General features: G+C 35.8%; 2 protein-coding genes across 2 annotated transcripts in view; one reads left to right on the top strand and one right to left on the bottom strand.

Annotated features, from left to right (window-relative positions):
• LOC125828347 (uncharacterized) overlaps positions 1 to 11,081 on the top strand; it is a 49,496-nt gene extending 38,415 nt beyond the window's left edge. The window contains exons 5-9 of the mRNA XM_049507659.1: positions 187 to 327; positions 9,869 to 10,072; positions 10,294 to 10,386; positions 10,550 to 10,661; positions 10,743 to 11,081. Of these exons, the coding sequence (XP_049363616.1) occupies positions 187 to 327; positions 9,869 to 10,072; positions 10,294 to 10,386; positions 10,550 to 10,661; positions 10,743 to 10,786 (594 nt within the window). The 3' untranslated portion in view covers positions 10,787 to 11,081. The remainder of the gene's footprint in view (positions 1 to 186; positions 328 to 9,868; positions 10,073 to 10,293; positions 10,387 to 10,549; positions 10,662 to 10,742) is intronic.
• The window catches only part of LOC125828357 (target of rapamycin complex subunit LST8-1), a 1,170,163-nt gene that overhangs the window by 968,581 nt on the left and 180,139 nt on the right, over positions 1 to 21,443 (bottom strand). The window lies entirely within an intron of this gene.

Raw genomic sequence — 21,443 nt, 5'->3', positions numbered from 1 at the left:
GAAGTCTCAATATTCAAAGTGAACAGTTGCTTGAGGTGTTTAATTTTTTGCATTAAGGTATTTTAGGTAACACAGTTTTCTCTACATTTATTTGTTAACTGATTTATGACTGCACTTGGTTCGCCATTATGTGTCCAATTCTATATATGTGATGAAAATTTTTCCTTTTTAAAATGTCTTCTACAGGCTGTAAGAGTTGAACATTGTGAACGTGTGCATGTAATAGCAGCGGCTAAACGTATCTGTATCGCCAACTGTCGTGAATGTGTTTTTTTCCTGGGAGTGAATCAAGCACCACTTGTTGTTGGTGATAACCATAAATTGCAGGTGAATCAGCACTTTTTATGCTGCTGGTGAATTAATGCCAGCTTCTTCTATGGATGACCAAAACTCTAATTTATTCTTTCATGCTGAAATTCCAATGCTCACTCTGTGCCATTGAATTTCAATGCACACTCAAGCTGTATCCCAAGAGTCCAAGAAGTAATATGTTTCCTTAGCCTTTTGCAATCATGAATCTTACACTAGCTGTCACGCTCTGAACCTAGGCCTGGGCAGACCAACATCCAGTGCCTTAACCTGACCGAACCCTTCTATATGAACATGTTCATACAAAACATTTAAATGACATCACATCTAAAAGCGGAATAGTATGCATGAGTCACATAAGAACAACTCTCTATCCAGTAGCGGAAATATAGAAGTAAAGGTAATTTAAAACCTTCTTTTCATAAAATAACATAACAAATCCTCTGAACATATAAAAAGATATAAACCCATATTTAAGACGAATTGAGTTGATTTCAAAACTTATGGCCCCGGCGTACCCAAAAAATTAAAATACATCATAGACATAAATTGGCCCACATAAGACGTGGGTCTCACCAACTCCAATTGAATACAAACTAATATGCCTATCAAGTAAACTTATTTTTCTGAACACCTGAACTGGCATCGTGAGAGGCAACGCCCCCAACATAGTAAGAAGGGACATAAGTACATATGAAATTGTACTCGAATGTAAAGCAAACAGAATATTATAGGGCACTATAACACTGTAAATGGATATGAGGAAAGTCATATGGAAGAATTGGACATACCATAGCCTGCTAAAGTAAATATGAGATAACATGAAAAATGGTATTCAACATTGTATAGGCATAAGGAAAACGGTATCGAAAATCATAAAAGCTGTAAATAAACACAATACTCTTAGCTTGAACATATCTTTAAATCTTTAAGCAAACCATAATGATAAACGATATCAATAAACGTAAAATCTTTAAATGGATAACATACTTTTAGCTTTAACATACATATAATCTTTCTGTAGGGAGATCCTAGTCACGGACTTCCATAAATACATAGTAGTCACCATGTGTACGACATGGCATTCGATCCACACCTGATCGATTGAGCCGTCTTCACCATGATTGCCGCTTGGATCGACGACCTTATGTGTATAACAGTATCCTTGAGTCTCTTATCCCGACTATGTGGGAGACTTGACTATCTAGCTGCCAAGCCTCTTGGGCAACCATACCCTACACCAACAATGTGTAGCTTCGGGTATTGAATCCTTTTTGCCAACGTTCAATTTGTGAGAGAGCTTCTAAAATATAAAGCATATAGCTTGGACCCCTTTTGCCCATTTCATTAAATTATCATCTTTGACTCACATGCTCTTTCCGTAATCCTTGGTTCATTGGCCTTTGCTTTATGTTCTTGGCTCATTGGCCCTTTTCTCAATTTTTCGCTTGTAGGTCTAAATCATTAAGTAAAAACAAGGGGCTTAGAAACCTATGATATTTTGGAAACAACATTTATGGCTCTAGGGCCATTAATATAATCTTGAACATCATTATAAATCTCAATTGAAAGAAAAAACATCCATTAAAACATCATGAAAAACATATGGTAATTGGTAAGCTTTAGACATGTTATGGATAGTGAAACATCATGAAAACATTTGTAGAGCTTTCGTAAATCTTAACATTTAAAATTTTAAATATGTATGCACATGCCAGGAGGACACAATATTGTGGGAGTGAGTATCACGAGGCCCTTGGTCTTGAGAGTTCATGGCTAAAGATGACACTTGGGATCTTCTTACCTAAAGTACATAAAACTGAAGGCCACATTCATGGAGTGTTCATGGCTTTAGAGACATTATTAGTAAGGCAATCGTTGTTATCTCATGGCAAAATGTGTATGTAAGGGCTAGTGTGATATTGGTCCAACTAGCTTGCCAAGGTTTGGTCTAAGAGAACATGTTATGAGGACCTTAGAGTCTTGAAGCGATGCATAACTTGTGAGGACACCAAGTATGAGGGAGGGGGAGGGGTACATATGCATTTAGATATCCCTTGTCTAGGAGCTTTTGGAAATGTGTAGTTCTTTTTATGTATATATGTGATCTTGAAAACGTATAAGGGGGCTCGAGCACCATCCCATGAGTTCTGACCTTGAAGTAACCACTAGGAGTATGAATTGAAGTAAGCCCATGCAAGGGATTAGGAAAAACATTACCTTATTGGAAGAAGAGTTGTTAAAAAATCTAAGTCTTAACCATAGAGGTAATTCCTTGATGTTAATTGAATTTTACTTTTAGTTACCGCAATAATTTTTAGTTTAATAAGTTGTTTAGTTTTAAGATAATTTGAATTTTAAATTTCTATTCGATAGACTAATTTGTTGAGATATTTAGTTTGTTTTGAATTTTAAATTATGCAGATTTTGTGTTTTAAGTTGGTTATTTAAAGTCCTCTTGTGATTAATAAAATTATAGAGAGGCATTTTCAACCCTTTTTTGTTGCCCCATTTTTAAAAAAAAAATACCAACAATGGTATCAAGAGCCTCTTTGATCTTTTGTGATCTGTGAGTTCTGTAGACAAAAAGTTCGAGACGAGAAAATAATATTCAGTAATGGAAAAATATCGCAACAATTGTATTTATTGATTTCAAAATATGAGGGTTACAATCTTTATGAATCATCTGATTCGTCTTTTTAAATATAAATTCAAGGGCTCTTGAGCTTGATCTTGAACTTCATCTTGACTTGTACCTTGGATTCAAGGGCTATTGGGCTTGTTCTTGAATCTTGATGGACTTGAACTTGACTTGACTTGTACTTCAGATTCAAGGGCCTTTGGGTTTGTTCTTGAATATTGTGGTTGTGATCTTGATCTTGACTTGTTCTTTGAATTCAAGGGCCTTTGAGCTTGTTTTTGAATCTTGTGATCTTGATCTTGACTTGTACTTGAATTCAAGGGCTTTTGAGCTTGTTCTTGAATATGGTAGTCTTGGTCTTGAATTCTTGAACTTGTAGCTTGTAGAGAAATTTGCGGCAGTTGATCCACAAGCTCTCTCTGACTTCTGGTTAGAATTTTGGTGTGATTTCTGAATTATGAAGACCCCTATTTATAGTTGTAGAATAGATGAGTTATGATGAAAATAGATTTTCCTTTGGTTAATTAGATTTAAGCGACATGATGATACTTGATTGGTCGGAACATATTACTTGTACATACACATTTTTATTGGCCTTTGATTGGGATAGGAATGCCATGTCATTTTGACACGCGACATGATCCTATTGACTTCTTTGTGTGACTTGGCATGCCATGTCATTTGACACGTGGCACCAAACTAGACCTCTAGGATGAGATGACATTGGACTTAGCAAAGTGGGCTCATCTATTGATGTCCAAATTAATGAATTTTGGACTTTAATTAAATCCATATTTATTGGACTTAAATGATTAACCCAATTATATTAATTCATAATATTTATATATTCATCAATTTAGTATAATTTGAAATCATTTTATAAATTTACATGTCTTGATCCAAGATTTTTGTTTCTTTTAAATAGCATAACATTAAATTACTACTTCAAGCCTAGTCTTCAAAAGATAAAATATCTTGACAAGCCTTGAAGCAGGGGACATTTGTAATCATTTAAAATTTATTAAATATAAATTTATAAAATGATGTTGAATTATATTAAATTCATGAATATATTAGTCCAAATAAATATTATGGATTTATATAATTGAGTTAATTATTTAAGTCTAATAAATATTAACTTAATTAAAGTCCAAATTCATTAATTTGGACTACACTAGATGAACCCACTTTGCTAAGCCCAGTTCATCTTATCTTACATTTGGTGCCATGTGTCAAGTGACATGGCATACCAAGTCACACAAACAAACCAATAGGATCATGTCACGTGTCAAAATGACATGACATTCCTTCCCAATCATAGGCCAATAAAAATGTGCTACATGTCCAAGTGATGTGTTCCGATCAATCAAATATCGTTATGTCACTTAAGTTTGATTGGCCGAAGAGAAACCTGTTTTCATGGTAATCCTTTATTCTACAACACTAAATAGAGTTCTCCTAATTCAGAAATCACACCAGAATTTTAACAAGAAGCCAAAGAGAGCTCGTGGATCCAATGTCGCAGATTTCTCTTCAAGCATTCAAGTTCAAGAACGATTCAAGATCAAGTAGATTCAAGAACAAAATCAAGATCAAAGTTCATTAAGATTCAAAACCAAGCTCAAAAGTCCTTAAATCCAAGGGAAACATTTTTTCAATTGCAGTAACTAAAACAGGGGAGGAGTGTTGAATTTTTGCAGTAACTAAAAGAAAAATTCAACAGTCCTCCCCTGTTTTAGGTATTGCAGTAATTTTGATCAAAGGAAGATTGGTGGAAAAACATTCCTGCTTGCATCTGGTGGACACTATGGAAAGAAAGGAAAGGAATGAGAGATGTTCTGATGGGAAGGTTGAATCAAGATGAGATGTCTTGAGTCTTTTGTCTCAAGTCTTTTGTTTTTTCTGTGAATCATCTATTCCTACATTGTAGAATCACAGGACAACTATGGAGATTGTTTTTGAACCTCAGAGGAATAGGCATGCTTGAATAGCATGGAGCATGCCTGGGAAAATTACAGTGGCCTTAACAAGCTGGGAACATGCTGGGTTGTTGGCCAAGAATAGAGGCAGGTGGAGGATAGTCCCAACAAGCATTTGGTGGACAATATGGAAGGAGAGGAATTCTAGGTGTTTTGAGAGCATAGAGAACAGTATGCGACAAATTAAGCTTAATTGCATCTTGCTACTGTGTTTTTGGTGTAATCAGTTACTTTTAAATGATCCTGTCTCTATCATTGATGTTTTAGACTCATTATAGACATAGGATCATAGAATCATAGATGTAGGTAGTACTTTGTAAATATGGGGCTGCTACAACTCTTGTAAGATTCGGATTCTAACATATATAGACAAAGTTAACAGTTTAAAAAAAAAAGATTTAGTGGGGGAAGTAGATAGTCTAGTGGAATTTATTGGCCAATTGTAAATTTTTGATAGTTTGTTTTGGATTTTGAGAAAGATGGCACCCCCTGGGGGTTTGTAAATCCCCCCTCATCAGTTTCTTGATGAGTCCTTTTGTGTGAATACAAAGTTACCTATTTCATAAAAAAGTTAAAGTAATTTTCAGTATAATATGTTGCTTAATTTTAGGATAATTTGAATTTTAAATTTCTATTAGATAATTAGTTTGTTGAGGTATTTTAGTTTGTTTTGAATTTTAAATTATGCAGATTTTGTCTTTAAAGTTGGCTATTTAAAGCCCTCTTGTGATTAATAAAATCATAGAGAGACAGACATTTTCAATCCCTTTTTGCTGTCGCATCATTAAAACCAACAATGTTGCTAGAGATTGAAGAGGGAATGGTGTTAGAATTGTGTATTAGGTGAAGAAATAAGTAATCCATGGAGATAACTTACCTTGATGTTGTTGGACTTGTAAGAGAGGAGAGTGAAAAATAAGTTTGGAACGTCCAAAAATGAAAGAAAATGAAGTGAGAATTGAGTTTTATTACATCTAGACGAGCCCATCTGCGGAGCAATATGCTGGCCACATATTGGGGTATGCAGCCGCATATGCAACACACTTCCTAACAGAATGTTGGGAAATTTTGGGCAAATATGTGCTTGAAAATGTGGCCCTCATATCAGAATATGAGGCTGCATATCACATTATGCGGAGCGCATATCTGCCCAACATACTGCTCTACAATCTTCAGTAAAATGATCATAACATTTTGCCCCAAACACCGATTGATGAACCGTTTGATTTGTCGGAAAGAAGACTCATAGAGCTTTAATTTGATTGGTAGAACACCCTCTAATTTCTTGTAGATTGGGAGATACACTCGTTTGAAGTCGGACCATGTACGAGATCATTGGAAACAAACGACCGTAGTGCACCTTTCAACTTGATCTTTTGTGCTAAGGTTCTCCTTGACCTTTAACCTTATTTTAACACTTCAAATAGCTTCATATATGGTTCCTTGATGTATTTAGCCACTTATCATGTTCTCTCTAGCTCGAAAAAATTCATTGGCGTATGACTAGTCGTACTTTGGCATAGAGATACAGGGTGTTACACTAGCATTTGTTCTTATGATTTGTATGATGAATGTAAAACAACTAAATACCAGTAGTTGTAGGTATTGGGTCAGTTTTTCATTGTTGGATATGTGCAAGGAAGAACATTGTATCAAATGGACACTGGGCAGATTCCTTATGGACCATTCAGCACTTGGTTTAGGTAGTCTGAGGTCACCTTCTCATGTCAAGTATAAGCACCTGATCATACTAACAACAACAGCAACATACCCAGTGTAGTCCAAATATAAGCACCTGATCATGGGACTGTTTCTGTCATGTGCCAGAAACATGTTGAAAGCGCAACCGGTTAGATGTTGTGGATCCAACACAGGTTTCCTCTCAAATCTCTTACTGCACACCTGTAACGGATTTAAGTGTGTTGCAAGTGTATGTCATTGTTATTCTAATGCTATTGAGAGTTTGAAATACTATTTGGTCTGGTAATTTTTTAGAAATGGTGGAGCACTAGAGATAAAAAATTAAGTTTTGGATTTCATAATATTTGATGGAGGGAAATGTGTGTTAAGTGGAATAGATTGGCAATGCAATTGAGAAGTTTGGGATACTAAACTTTAGCATGAGGTGTATAGAAAGTGCCAAAGATGAAAATCTTAACTGTTTGGATTCTTTGCATATTCTACTTTTATATTACAAGGTTACTGGATTCTGTTTAAACATTAACAAGTTGCTACAGAAAGAGAAGTCTAAGCAGTGATATTTTCCCAAGACAAAGAGAAGGATAGCCTAGTGGAAATGGCTTTCCAATTCCAACCATGAGATTTAGCGTTTGGGTCACCAATGGGGAGTAAATTGGGAAAATTACACTGTTTGGCTTCTGGCTAGTGGGGTTTACCATAGCAATAAATGAAACAGTGATTTTTGCTGCACTGGAATACCCATGACATTACATTTTTACCACTCATCTAATAGCCAGCTTTGAAATACATGGTACATCTCAGCAGATTTAATCTCTCTGCAGTGGTTTTATTAGATACATATTTCTATTATGAAGCGCTCTTGACTTCGTGGCTCTTCTATTTAATCCACACATTAAGAATACTATGTCAAATACGAACAAAGAGACTTCTGACCTATAAGCCTAATAGGCAACATTTACAAGATAATTGCAAAAGTCTTGACTAGGAGGCTGAAGAGGGTGATGGAAAAATTGGTTGCTTACCAACAAATGGCATTCATAAAATGGAAGGCAAATAATGGATGCGATACTAATAGCCAATGAAGCAGTAGACTCAAGACAGAAGCAGGAGAGGCCTGGCAGAAAGCGTTTGGCCATGTGAACTGGAACTTCTTACTAAACATGTTACAACAAATGGGATTTAAAGTGCGATGTATTAAATGGCTGAGATTCTGCATATCTATTGTCAGATTCTCAGTCATCATTGATGGTTCTCTGGAAGGATTCTTTCTTGCTCAGATACTAACAGGGTGACCCCCTGTTACCTTTCTTTTCATAATAGCCATGGAAGGTTTGAACAGCATGGCCAAAACAACCAAACTTAATGGTTGGATTAAAGGCTTTGAGGTAGCCATGAATGAACAAAACAATCAGGAGATTACACATCTTCAATATGTTGATGACACCTTGATCTTCTGTGATGCAGAAGTTGAACAATTGATAATATTGAGAATTATAATGGTTCTCTTTGAAAGCATTTCTGGGCTGCATATTAATTGAAGAAAGAGTCATCTTTCCCCAATTAATGAAGTATCAAATGTGAAGTGTTTGACACTGATCCTGGGGGGAGAGATGGGGACTCTTCCCACTACTATCTAGGCATGCAGCTGGGGGCCAAGTGAAGAACTACTAGAATATGGAACATTGTCCGGGAGAAATGTGAGAAAAAGCTCTCAAGATGGAAGTGCCAATATTCTGTATTAGACTCTCTGCCAACCTATATGATGTCCCTTTCTATCATTCCTGTGGGAGTCGCTGGACAGCATAAGAAGGAACTCTCTGTGGCAAGGTAAAAAAGAAAAAAAGGTCTACCACCTGGTTAAGTGGCAAGAGGTAATTCTCAGCAAGGCTCAAGGTGGATTGGTATTAGAAACTTGAAGAATCACAGGAAAACCCTCAAATTGTAGTTATGGAGGTACTCTCAAGATCCTCAAAGTTTATGGAGCATGGTGATTAAAGCCATATATGAGATAGAAGACAACTGGATCACTAAACCAATCAACTCAACTTATGGAGTTAGTCTTTGGAGGTCTAAGGGTATTATGGCCTGGTCTAAAAAACCAAGTCTCTATCAGAGTGCTAAATGGTAGACTTACTTCCTTTTGGAATGATAATTGGCTGAGGAATGGAGCTCTGAAAAATTTATTCTGTCATATCTAACTCATCACCAACAGAGATTCATAGCTGAAATGTGGTCACATCAAGGTTGGGAACTGATACTTGGAAGAGACTTGAATGAATGGGTCATGAATAGAATGATTGAGTTCTACAAACAATTGGATAGTTTCCACTTTCCAGGAACTCAGAATGGAGACGACACTCTGAGATGGCAAGGACATAGTAGTGGAAAATTCAGTGTTAGTGTAGCCTACAAAATGATAAACCAACGAAGAACTCGACCAACTAGCCCTGGAAACATATTTGGAAGACCCAGATACCATACAAAGTTGCACGCTTCTCATGGTTATTGGCAAAAGAAATTGTGCTCACACATGGAAATTTAAGCAACAAGAAGAAGTGGACTCGCTGCTCAAGATGTTTTCTTTTTGAAAAGGAAGTGGACATAGTTAAGTCACCTATTCTTGCACTGTAGGATAACAAATCAGTTATGTAAGATTTTCACTTTTATCAGAGGCATAGCCTTGACAATGCCTAGAAAGATTACTTAAGCCCTCTTTTGGAGTTGCTCACATGGTCCCTGCTTGCATTTGGTGGGAAATTTGGAAAGGAAGTGACTCTAGATGCTTAGAGAACAGTAGCTACTCAGTGCAGAAGATCAAACTATAACTGTATTAAGCTCTTCTGTTTTTGGTGCAACCAAATCTACCCTGAGAATACCATATTTATCCTAGACACATTAGATTCCTGTTAGAGCAGTAGAATGGTTTTGCTCTCTTTTGCTCACTTGTATATATGGTTTCAGTACAACCCATGTACTGGTTTGTGTCTGATACATACATGTTACCTTCTCAAAAAACAATAAACAATAAAATTGAACGAAATATTCTCCTAAGCTGACTGGCTCTGTTAATACATTTCTTCTAGTTTTATAATCAGCTGTAAGAGTCGACAGTGGAGTGTTTTTTCCTCATTATATGCATTGCTAGTTGCCAGACGTCCATACTATTGATTGTGAGTTAATGTTCCGTGGAATCTTTTTAGATTTTGGAGTGCCCTACATGCTTAATGGTTTTCATCAGGTTGCTCCATACAATACTTTTTACCCTCAACTGGAGGAGCACCTAAATGGAGTTGGTATCGACCCAGCCATCAACAAATGGCATGAACCCATGGCTCTTGGTGTTGTTGATCCCCATGATTCACTGTCACATCCTGCAGGTGTCTCTGATGTGCAGACTGAATCTGCCAGCTGTGTAGACCCTGATCAGTTCATTAACTTTCTGGTATGTTTGGACAAACTAGAGACAAGTTCATGTTGAGTTTCATTTTCCAATTCCCATAGTATTGCTTCCATTTCCGTTCGTGTTTCCCTGTTGTTAGTTTGGCGAAACTGAGCTCCCTATTCTCTCGAGAAAAAAAGGTTTGCTGAAATCTGTCGCTCTGATGATTATATTCTTATTAAATTGCTTTTACTTGCTAATATGGAAATATCTCCATGTCACAGATTCCGAATTGGTCTGAAGGTGAGCAATCTGGGTCAACAAAAGACAATCCATTCCCTTTACCTGATGCTTTCCTGGCATCAAAGCAGAGAAATGTATGATGAAAAACTAACTCCTATTTTCTTATTGAAATAATTTATAATGTGTTTACTATGGCATCATTGTTCTTATATCTTCACTAAAGTCCATTCCATGTTCTAATGGTTTAGTTGAATTTTCAAACTTTTGCCAAATTACCATTTGTATTTGTCTTTCCAGCATAAAAACTTGGAAGGTCTTAAGCAGATTTTGCAGGAAGTTGACCTTGAAGAGAGCCGGAAAAAGGAATTAACAACAGCTCTTCATGGGTGCTTTAAAGACTGGTTATATGGTAATTGTGATAGATTAATCATCTATGTAATGGAAACTAGTTTGCACCTTCTCTCTCACCTGTTCTCCCATGATTTGACAGCTTCAGGAAATATACGGCAATTGTACTTTCTTCAAAATGATTAGAGTTCTACATAGATCATAATGCAGTGTTGCAAGGAGTAGCAGAAACACTTGACTTTTCCTGTAGATTTCAGTTTCAGCCATGGAAGTTCCTCTTTTGCCATTTCTTTTGGAGGCAGCTGGGAGTTTAATGCTATTGCCTGTGCAGCTATGAACAAGTTCACACTGTTGTAACTGTTGTGCAGATTTTAGTTAGAATGTTGTATTCTTTCAAGCAAAATACATTTTTCATGTACTAATACAGTAGCTTGTATTTTTATTTTTTTTAAAAAAAAATTAGGTTCTTAATTTCTCCCGAGTTCCTCTGTTATGAAATTTAGCATTTGTTTGCTTTGGCTGTTGGGGTTCCTGTATACAATTAAGAAGTGCTGAAGTGAAGCCAATATTTTGAGAAGTAGTCGCAATCAATGTGAATTCTAAATGCAGTTGTGTTTATGTTCAATCTTTGTTTTCATGGAACTTGCATTTATTCCCCTCCCTTGAGTGGCTTATGATTATTCTTGACTTTAGGTTGCTAATTGCTATAGCATTTAATATTTGCTGTTGTGCATCTCTTGTGTTATCCATTGATGAGATGCACAGGTCAACTCAATAACAAGGTGGAGAGTGAATTCTATGACTATTATAACCTAATTCGTTTTTGAAGGTGAGACTTACATTCTGCTTGTGATATCTAAAATTCTTATCTTGATACATCTATATCTATATCTATTTACACTCACAAACTTGAATGTTGAATTACTATAATACCCCTATTAAAAATATTCAATTTATTTTATTTATTAATTTAATTAATTTTATTATATTGAAAGTAGACACCTTTTCATATTAAAGGATTGTAACTTCTTCAATGAGTTGCGACTTTTTCAAAGGATTGTGACACTTTCAATGAGTTGTGACTTTTTCGAAGGGTTGTGACTTTTCTAAAGGGTTGTGCCTTTTCTGATGAATTGTGCCTTTTTCAAAAGGTTGTGACTTTTTCGATAAATAGTGATTTTTCGAAAGGTTGTGACTTTTTGGATAAGGCACAATTAACACCTATTCATACTACTATTTGGTAGATATAAATAGTGGGGTGTCCTCACACTTTTAAACTACAATTTCTTGAAGTTCTCTACTCTTCTTAAAAAATCTCAAGTGTTATTTGCAAAAATTGATTAAGTTCGAAACTCAACGAAATTCGAGATACCTCATAAGAAAGAGTTGGTGAATAAATTGTAGCAAATCATGCATCAATTCTCACACTCATATTTTTTCCTTACGATTCTCATGAGTTAACAATGACAAAAAGTTGTGGGAGAGATAATAATATTAAACAGATATGAAAAATGATCTGGGTAAGATAGTTCTTCTTTGTTTTTTTATTTTTTATTCTTTTACCCTGAGATGAAGGAGTTTCTTCCTAATTTTGCTAAAACAATGGGAATCAATGTAGTCCATTAAGTTAATAGTTTTGATGTTAAATTTACTATTTCAAAAATAGATTTTCACTTTTACTTATAATATGATAAAATAGGAATGATAATAATTATTTTTTAATAGATATGTATGTAAAAATGAACGGAGAAAGTAAAGTGTTGGTGGCAAGATTTTAAATCAAATGGAACACTAGAGTAAATATAGCATGAACATATATTTTTGTCTTCGTTCTTCATTGGCTATATATTGTTCCATATAATTTTTCTTTATGTCACAAGATACACTCCGTACTAGCTATATAAAAATAGATAAGAAAACAGCGATTGATCATAAAATGATCTTAAATCAAATTATTGATTCTATAAATAATACTTTAAATTTTATTCATCTATTAATTTTATTATTGAAAAATTATATCATGATATAACTTCTACAAGATACTGGATACTTTCATTAGACAACAACTATATGATATGTATGCGGTAGAAAAAATGAGAAGACTACAATTTCACAAAGATAAGGTAGAAACTTAATGAAATGAAATATTTTTCACCATAGGTGATGTTGTTCATATATTAAAGTTAAAATATCTATTGAAGTCTATATATCTAAAACAAAGAATTGGTCAAGCTAAATATTTGACATACGCTCAAACTTGTATTTAACCATCATTCAAGATAACAACAAAGTACAATTTTTTGGTAAAATTACCTCTATGATAGACTTACTTAAATATTAATTGAGTAGTAATATTTTGCAAAATATATATTACATATAAAGATAAAATATTGAAATACTTATGGTAATCCTTATTAGTGTCATGCACATACTAAATTTCAAGTATGAATATTTAAGACAAAATTTGTACTTAAATGGTGTACATCATTTATGTTCATAACCTCAAGCTGAAAGTCTATTGGTGACATTTTTTGAATGGATATTTTTTTTTCGATTTTGTTTACAAAATTGAGGGAAGTAAGAAATACTACTACTAAAGAAATGTAACTTTCTCCCATATTTAAACTTTGAATGTATTTTAAAATGTTTTAATGTCATTTGGTCATTTTGATCTCAAAATACAAGTAACTCTATGACAATATGTATTTATCATTTAAAAACACTTGTCCTATGTTCGTTCAATTATAATTATTTACTAAAAAGCTTTAATTTAGTGATATTAATTCTATTTTACAACATCATATACTATATATACGATACACAGGTGCCGTGAAACTAGTTTATAACTAAGTGTGTCAAGAACCAACTATGCATTATTATGGTTAGCTTTGTGGATTTCATTCGTACCAGGTTACACATAAGTTGTCAAAACTCAGTTTTTATTACCTTGCTTTTAAGTGAGAAAATCAAGAGTAGATGTCAAATTTACAAATAGATCTGAAGGATGAAATTGATATCTGTATTTAGATGTTCTCTTGCTTAGTAAATTTTTTATAGCTTTAGGAATATTTTATTGATGCGTTGAGGGTAATTTTGGCATCTTAAAAATCAAAATAGTTGTTATTACATTAGTGGTATATCATTTCATTATGGTATCTTAAAAATCAAAATAATTTTTTTACATTAGTGGTATATCTTGTTATATCTTTTAAAATCATAATATTATTTGTGAAAAAGCATAATGTTTAAATGGAGGATTGTATAGTTGTGGAAAAAGTAAATTTGTATCATCTTAAATTTCTTGGGGGGCAGGGATGGGAAGAAACTATCTAGAGAATTGAATAAAATGTGTCAAATAAGTCTTGGTTTTATTTGTAGTTGACACTTTGATCAAGAAAGGGTCAAACCCACTTTAAAATGTAATTACGTTAATTTGGGATCAAATTAATATTTTCAAAACTTTTTAATCTTTTATAAAATACAAAAAAACACTACATTTTTCAACTACTCTAATTCTAACAAAACATTTAAAAAAAGGGAAAAAGCTAAAAGAAAATAGGATTCAAAAGTTTTTCTTCTCCTCTCCAATGTTCTTCTCTTCTTCTTCTTCCTTAGAAAATCCGACCATCAACAAATATTCTCGTTCTCTTCCTCCTCATCTCCGGCCTTCACTCTCTCTTTCTGAACTAAATGCCGTCTTTGATTGCCACTCTTCTTAAAATGGGTCACTCGTTTTTTTTTTTTGAAAGAGTTTAGAATTTTCGAACAACAAACTCTTGATACTTAGTTCTTTTCTTGGGTTATTGAACAAGAAATCATTCTATAGATGTGAAAATTGAATAATGGTGTAATGATACCTATTATTTCTTGTTTTTGATAGAAAATCGACAAACCCAAACAAAATTCTAATTTTGAGGAAATGTATTTGTATTGTTGTGGTTTAGTGAAAAGTCATTTTTTGTTGCTTTTGTTCTTCTTTTTGTGACCATTTTGTCCATATGATTGTAGAAATATAGTTTGTTCCGTTGTACAATAGATATTTCATTTGTTGAAAGAAGTGTCGTATGTTGCAACATATTAGTGACATGTTACTCACATATTGAAACATAAGATTCATCTGTGGCAACAAAAGATTCATCTGTGTCAACAAAAAGTATAAATTAATATCTGTGGCAACATATATAGCCTTTGTTGTAAAAAATCACACAGTTATCTGCATGTCCCCTAATATAAAGGCGATATGTGGCAACGTATGCCACTTTGAATTGACATATGTTGTAAGTTGCCAAAATTTGAAAAAGTTAAAAAGAAAGAAATTACAGTCATCTATATAAAAGGCGTTTGGGGATGAACGACGCTTCATATTAAAAAAATCAACTTTTTGTTTCTCTTTCTCCTCTTTCTCTCTCTTCTATTTCATTTCTCTTGTCTCTCTGGTTTCTTCATTAATTCTCCACAGATCCACTTGTTGTTGTGATATTTTCTACAACATAAAGTGTAATCTGTTGCAGTTTCTGTGTCTCTACAGTAGTTCCAACTAGGTCATCGTTGTCGCTCATTCCTTTTATCGTCGATATCTTCTCAATTAAAATTAAATTAGGATTTTAAAATATTTGCTGATATTAAATTAGGAGGTTTTTAGTGATTAATGGTTGGTTGTTATTCTTTTTTTTGAAATATTATTTGATTTCAAAAAGCTTCAATTTGTAGTTGGTTGGTTAGGGTTTATGGAGGGCTTTGTGGTTGGTTGGTTGGTTCATATGTGGTATTTAGTCGTATTTGGAGTTTTGTGAGGGGGTGATGTGTTGTTGTGTTTGTTGATGCGTGTTGTGTTTGGTGGTTGTTATTTTTGTTAAGAAATATTTGATTTTGTGGTTGGTTGTTGACAATTTTTTGCAGATACAAATATAATGCCTCCTGTCAAAAAAAAAATTGTAGTAACAACTGAAATTTTAGATCCTCTCTTTTACAAGAAATTGCATCCAAAGCAGTTTCTTTTCAAGTAGAATCATGAGTTTCTTCTTCTGAAGTAGAGCTAGGAGTTTCTCAATAAGAACTTGAAATTCTCCATGAAGTTGATGAAGAGGAAGAAGGACAAGAAAAAATTAAGGATGATGAAAACAAACAAGATAAAAATGAAGCTGATGAAGAAGAAAAAGAAAAACAAATTGAGAATGAGGAAGAAAGACATGATAAAAATAAAACTAAGGAAGAAGAAAGTGAAGAAAAAATTGAGGATAAGGAACACGACAAGAAAAAAAAGAAGTTGAGGAAGAATAAGGAAAAAAAGAAGTTGAGGAAGAAGAAGAAATAAATGGAGTTGAGGAGGAAGAAGAAAAAAAAATGAAGTTAAGGATGATGTTGTCAAAACTGTCAATGCACACACTTTTCTTGTGCATTTCCAGCCAAATGCTATTGGTGATAGCATTATAAGGTCAGCCTTGGGAAATTTTTTCGAATCCTTTAGGAAAATACTTCGGGAGAATGATTTGGAGGATTTATTTAGGAATAGTTATTCTGGGCAATATCTTGATTTGCCTCTGAATGTAACGACCGGGTGCCGTCGTTATAGAAATGCCAACGGGGGAAAATTTGGGGCCGTAAAAACTTGTTTGTAGTATTTGTATTTTCCCAACCTTGTCCAGATTTAGATGAAATCAAAGTCCTTGAGGTGTGGGGAAATCTGGTAACAATCGGGTGAGTTGTTTTTGAGTTTGATTGCATGAGTAGCTAGATAACTTGTTAAGGAAACCGTATGACTTTACGAAATTGAATTTGGGTGAATAGATCTCTGGCAATCGATCTTAACGTGAAGGGTATTTTCTGAGCGTCGTGGGTTAGAAGTGTGTTGTGGAATGGGGGTTTGGAATTATTTAAAATAGCATTCTGTTTCTTTTTTGCCGCTTTGGAGCTGGATTGGGCCGCTATGGCGGGGTTGCTACAACGGGATGTGGGGCGCTGTGGTGGGTACGATGAGACTTAAAATCAAAGATGAAAGACGAATAACATAAGGTTCAAGAATGTCGCTTTGGCATGCACTTTGGTCACTTTAGTGCCACCGCTACAATGGGGTGAGGGCTGTTGTGGCGGGCCAGACGCGACTTAATGTCGTTAATAAACCCCTAAACGACCTTATTTGGCACTTTTTGACTTTTAGAGCTAAGGAACGACCTCAGACGATTTCTACTCATTTTTCACCATTCTTGAAGATGAAGGTAAGCTTTTCACTCCTTGAATCCATTATCGATCCGTAGAACATAATAGAATGGGTGAATATTGATGAGGAAGGGTTTTTTTTTATGGATTCTGTGGTGAAAACAACCCTAAATTGGTTAGTTGGGATCATAGATTTGATCTAAGGTTCATAGAATTGTTATAGTTTCGGTAATTAGCGAATGTTTGTTGATTCACATGTTATTGTGATTGTTTGTAGACCAAGAACAAGCGGAACGAATCCGAAAAGGGAAGGATCAAATTTCTTAAGGTTTCAAGCTTATTTCAAGGTAGGCGATGGTTGTGATTCTATGTTTGTGTGATGTATGTTTGTTCTTGCCTCATTATGATACTTGTGTATGTATGAATGTTGCAATGTTGATCACACTTGTTGTAAATGAGATAGATGAGTATCATTGCCATGAAATCATGACTTAAATGTATGATCTTGATGATGTACTTGTGTGAATGGGATCAGATTGCCACGTTCCGACATAACTAACTTGGATCGGATTGCCACGTTCCAGCATAATTATTGGATTGAATTGCCATGTTCCAGCATAAATATGGGATCGGATCGCCACGTGCCGACATACTTATTGTTTGGGTTTGGGTTCCGTGAGAGGACCAATGATGTGATAATAAATGTGAAATGCGATGTTGATTCTTCATGTTGATGATGTTGTATATGTTGATATATATGCATGTGATTATAATGTTGTTTGACTTGTTTATGTTGTACTAGTGTGATAGTCGCGTGATCCTACCAGTACACTGTGGTTGTGTACTGATACTGCACTTGCTCTTATTTTTGTTGAGTACATGGCATCTTCAAGTGGCTACTGGTAGACCTCACTTAGAAGATTTGTGATCATTGCTTCGAATTCAAGGGTGAGACAATTCTTTCGGGCTGCCATGGGATTCTCTTTCGTCTATGTCCATCATTTCGGACTTAGATATTTGTTCTAGTTAGTTGATTAGTTCGTTAATTGGGGATGTATCCCTTCTTGTTTAGACTTGGATAATTTGTTTAGATGTTTTGGTACATTGACTTTCAGGTTCTAGGTATTAAAAATTTGCATTTGTTAGTTAATTAACTTGTTCCCGTAACTTAATTGCCTTAGTATTGTTTTAGTTGCTTAGTTTGGTTGTAGTAGTGGTTCTGCCATCGGATGGTTAGTATGGGTGCCAATCACGACGGTCTGGGTCGTGACAAGTTGGTATTAGAGCCTAGGTTCTTTGATCTCGATGTACCGAAACGAATCTGATAGTCTCGCGGAACGGTACAGGGAGGCCTTTACTTTTCGTCGAGAGGCTATAGGACTTTAGGAAATCTCTATTTTTCTCTTGTCTCCTTTCGTGCTATGACTTGATTCCAATTGGTATTTGGCGATTCAAATTGGTATCTAACCTCAATCACTCTTCTGTTCGCAGATGGTCAATACTAGGTATAACGGTGTTAGACTCGTAGCTCCTGTCAATGCTCCTGCTGAGGAATCTGCAGCGAGAGATCGCGATCGAGGTAGAGGTAGAGGAAGAGCTAGGGGTAGAGGCCATGGGAGAGGCCTGCTGTGAATGAGGTACCGATTGATAATGTTCCTATGAACGAGAACCCTCTTGCGCATAGTGCAGAGATAGAAGTGGATATTACGGTTGAGGAAAATGGACAAGAGGAAGAGGTGCCAGCGGAGACTGCAGTTGTTCCTCCCATCGATCCGATGTTAACTCAGCAGATTATGGCGTTCTTGAAAGGGTTGGCTGGTCCTGGAGTGCTTCCATCTGCTCAAGCAACTCAGGCTCTCGCTAATCCCCCTGTTGATAGCACTATGCCTAAGACGGGTGGAAATGTAAGTACATATGCCTTCTTCCGTCCTTTGTTGGGTTCTGTTATGACTGGGAATGAGCATGATATGTTGACTAAGTTTCTGAAGCTTAAGCCTCCGGTATTTCTTGGTTCTGAGACTGAAGATGCTTATGAGTTTATCTTAGACTGTTATGAGAGGCTGCATAAATTGGGGATTGTTCACCGACATAAGGTTGAGTTCATGTCTTTCTAACTTCAAGGTGAGGCCAAGCAGTGGTGGAGAGCTTATATGGAGTGCAGATCTTCTACTTTACATCCACTTATTTGGACCCAATTTCATGCTCTATTTCTAAAAAAATATGTGCCCAGAACTTTGAGGGATCGCACAAAGGATGAATTTATGGCTTTAGAGCAAGGTAGTATGTCTGTGGCTGCTTATGAGGGTAAATTCCATGCCTTATCCAGATACTCTACGTAGTTGGTTACTACTGAGGAGGAGAGGATCTGGTTGTTTATTAGAGGTTTGAGTTGTGAGTTGCAAGTATTATCTGTTCATATGACTTTTGCAGGGAGGAGTTTTAATGAGGTGACATACTATGTTAAGAAAGTGGAGGGGGTGAGGCGAGACGATCAAGCTAAGGCTTGGGCAAAAAGAGCAAAGAATTCAGGTAACTTTCAAGGCTCTTACTCTAAGGGGTCTGGAAGGCCCACACTTGTAGCCAAGCCAATTCAGTTTGCTATGCCCGTCTCTACATGTAACTACTCGGGAACTCCATCTCCTAATTTTCAGAATAGTCAGAGTGTCGTGCCTTCGACGGACGGTAAACCATCTTTTGATCGTACTTGCTACAACTGTGGTGAACCTGGTCATGTGAGTAGATATTGTCCCTACCCACGTATGTTAGATTCCACGCAACAACAGAAGTCTAGAGCAATGGTACCCGCGGGGAATGGTAATAATGGTAGAGGACGTCCACAAGGTGGGTGATGAGGTAATCAGCGAGGCCATGGAGGTAGGGGAAATGGTAATGGTAATGGAGGTAGGGGTAACGCGCAACTAGGCAGGGAAGTGGCTCGTCAAGATAATAGAGCTCAATGTTATGCTTTCCCGGGCAAAAATTAGGTAGAGACGTCCGACACGGTGATCACATGTACTATTCTTGTCTGTGACCGGATGACTAATGTGTTATTTGATCTGGGTTCTACTTATTCATATGTATTTGTGAGATTTGCCTTTGATTTTGAGATGATTTGTGATATAATTGATGCTCCCATTCGTGTTTCTACCCTTGTTGGAGAGTTGGTCATAGTCACCCATGTCTATCGTGCTTGTCCTATTGTGTTTATGGGTTTTCAGACTTGGGCTGATTTGGTGATTTTGGATATGATTGACTTTGACATAATCTTAGGCATGACTTGGTTGTTCCCCTATTATGTTGTGCTTAATTGTAATACTAAGTCTGTGACTCTAGAAATTTTGGGAAGGGAAAAATTAGAGTAGGAATGGGTGTACAAGCCTAAGCAAGTCTAAGATTATATCCTCCATTCGGGCTAGTAAATTAGTAGAGCAGGATTGTTTGGCTTATTTGGCTCATGTTAGGGATGTTGAGATTGAGGATCCATCCATTGGGTCTATTTCTGTGGTGTCTGAATTTAGTGAATTGTTTCCTAATGACTTGTCTGGTATGCCTCCGGATAGAGATATAGATTTCTGCATTGATTTAGAGCTTGGTACTCGTCCCATTTCTATCCCTCCATATCGCATGGCTCCGGTAGAATTAAAAGAGCTTAAGGCTCAAATCTAAGAGCTCCTTGATAAAGGATTTATTCGCCCTAGTGCTTCCCCATGGGGTGCTCCAGTTTTGTTTGTTAAGAAGAATGATGGTAGTATGAGAATGTGTATAGATTACCGACAATTAAATAGGGTCACTATTTGAAATAGGTACCCCTTGCCTAGAATAGATGATCTCTTTGACCAATTGCAAGGTGCAACAATTTTCTCAAAGATTGATCTAAGATCCGGTTACCATCAATTGAAAATTAGGCTTGAGGATGTGCCCAAGACGGCGTTTAGAACTCGTTATGGGCATTATGAGTTTTTGGTTATGCCTTTTAGTTTGACCAATGTGCCTGCAACTTTTATGAGTTTGATGAATGGGGTGTTCAAGCCATTTCTTGATTCCTTTGGGATAGTCTTTATTAATGATATCTTGGTTTATTTGAAAGGTGAATAAGAGCATGCCAACCATCTTCGTACTGTTTTAGGTGTTCTTGGGGAACAAAAGTTATATGCTAAATTTTCAAAGTGTGAATTTTGGTTGAAATCAGTTGCATTTTTGGGGCATGTAGTGTCAAAAGAAGGTGTAGTGGTAGATCCTCAAAAGATTGAAGCGGTTAGGATTGGGTTAGGCCTAGCTCTGTGACGGAGGTTGGGAGTTTTGTGGGACTCGATAACTATTATCATCAATTTGTTAAGAATTTTGCTTCAATTGCTACTCATTTGACCAAAAAGGAAATACCATTTGAATGGACTGAAAAAGGTGAGGAGAACTTTCAAAAGTTCAAGACTCTTTTGACCACCACACCTATCCTAGCATTATCGGTGGAAGGTAAGGATTTTATAGTTTATTGTGATGCTTCTCATTCTGGATTGGGCGCTATGTTAATGCAAGATAAGAATGTTATAGCCTATGCGTCGCGGCAATTGAAGTTGCATGAGAGAAATTATCCAACCCATGATTTGGAGTTGGCGGCGGTAGTATTTGCTCTTAAGATTTGGTGGCACTATCTTTATGGTGTTAAGTGTGAAGTGTTTACTGATCATCG

The sequence above is a fragment of the Solanum verrucosum genome, unplaced genomic scaffold (assembly GCF_900185275.1).
Source record: "Solanum verrucosum unplaced genomic scaffold, falcon-dt-bn FXZP01000048.1, whole genome shotgun sequence".
NCBI classification, from domain to species: Eukaryota; Viridiplantae; Streptophyta; class Magnoliopsida; order Solanales; family Solanaceae; genus Solanum; species Solanum verrucosum.
The sequence above is the reverse complement of the archived record's forward strand: the minus strand, read 5'-3'. Positions and strand labels throughout refer to the sequence as shown.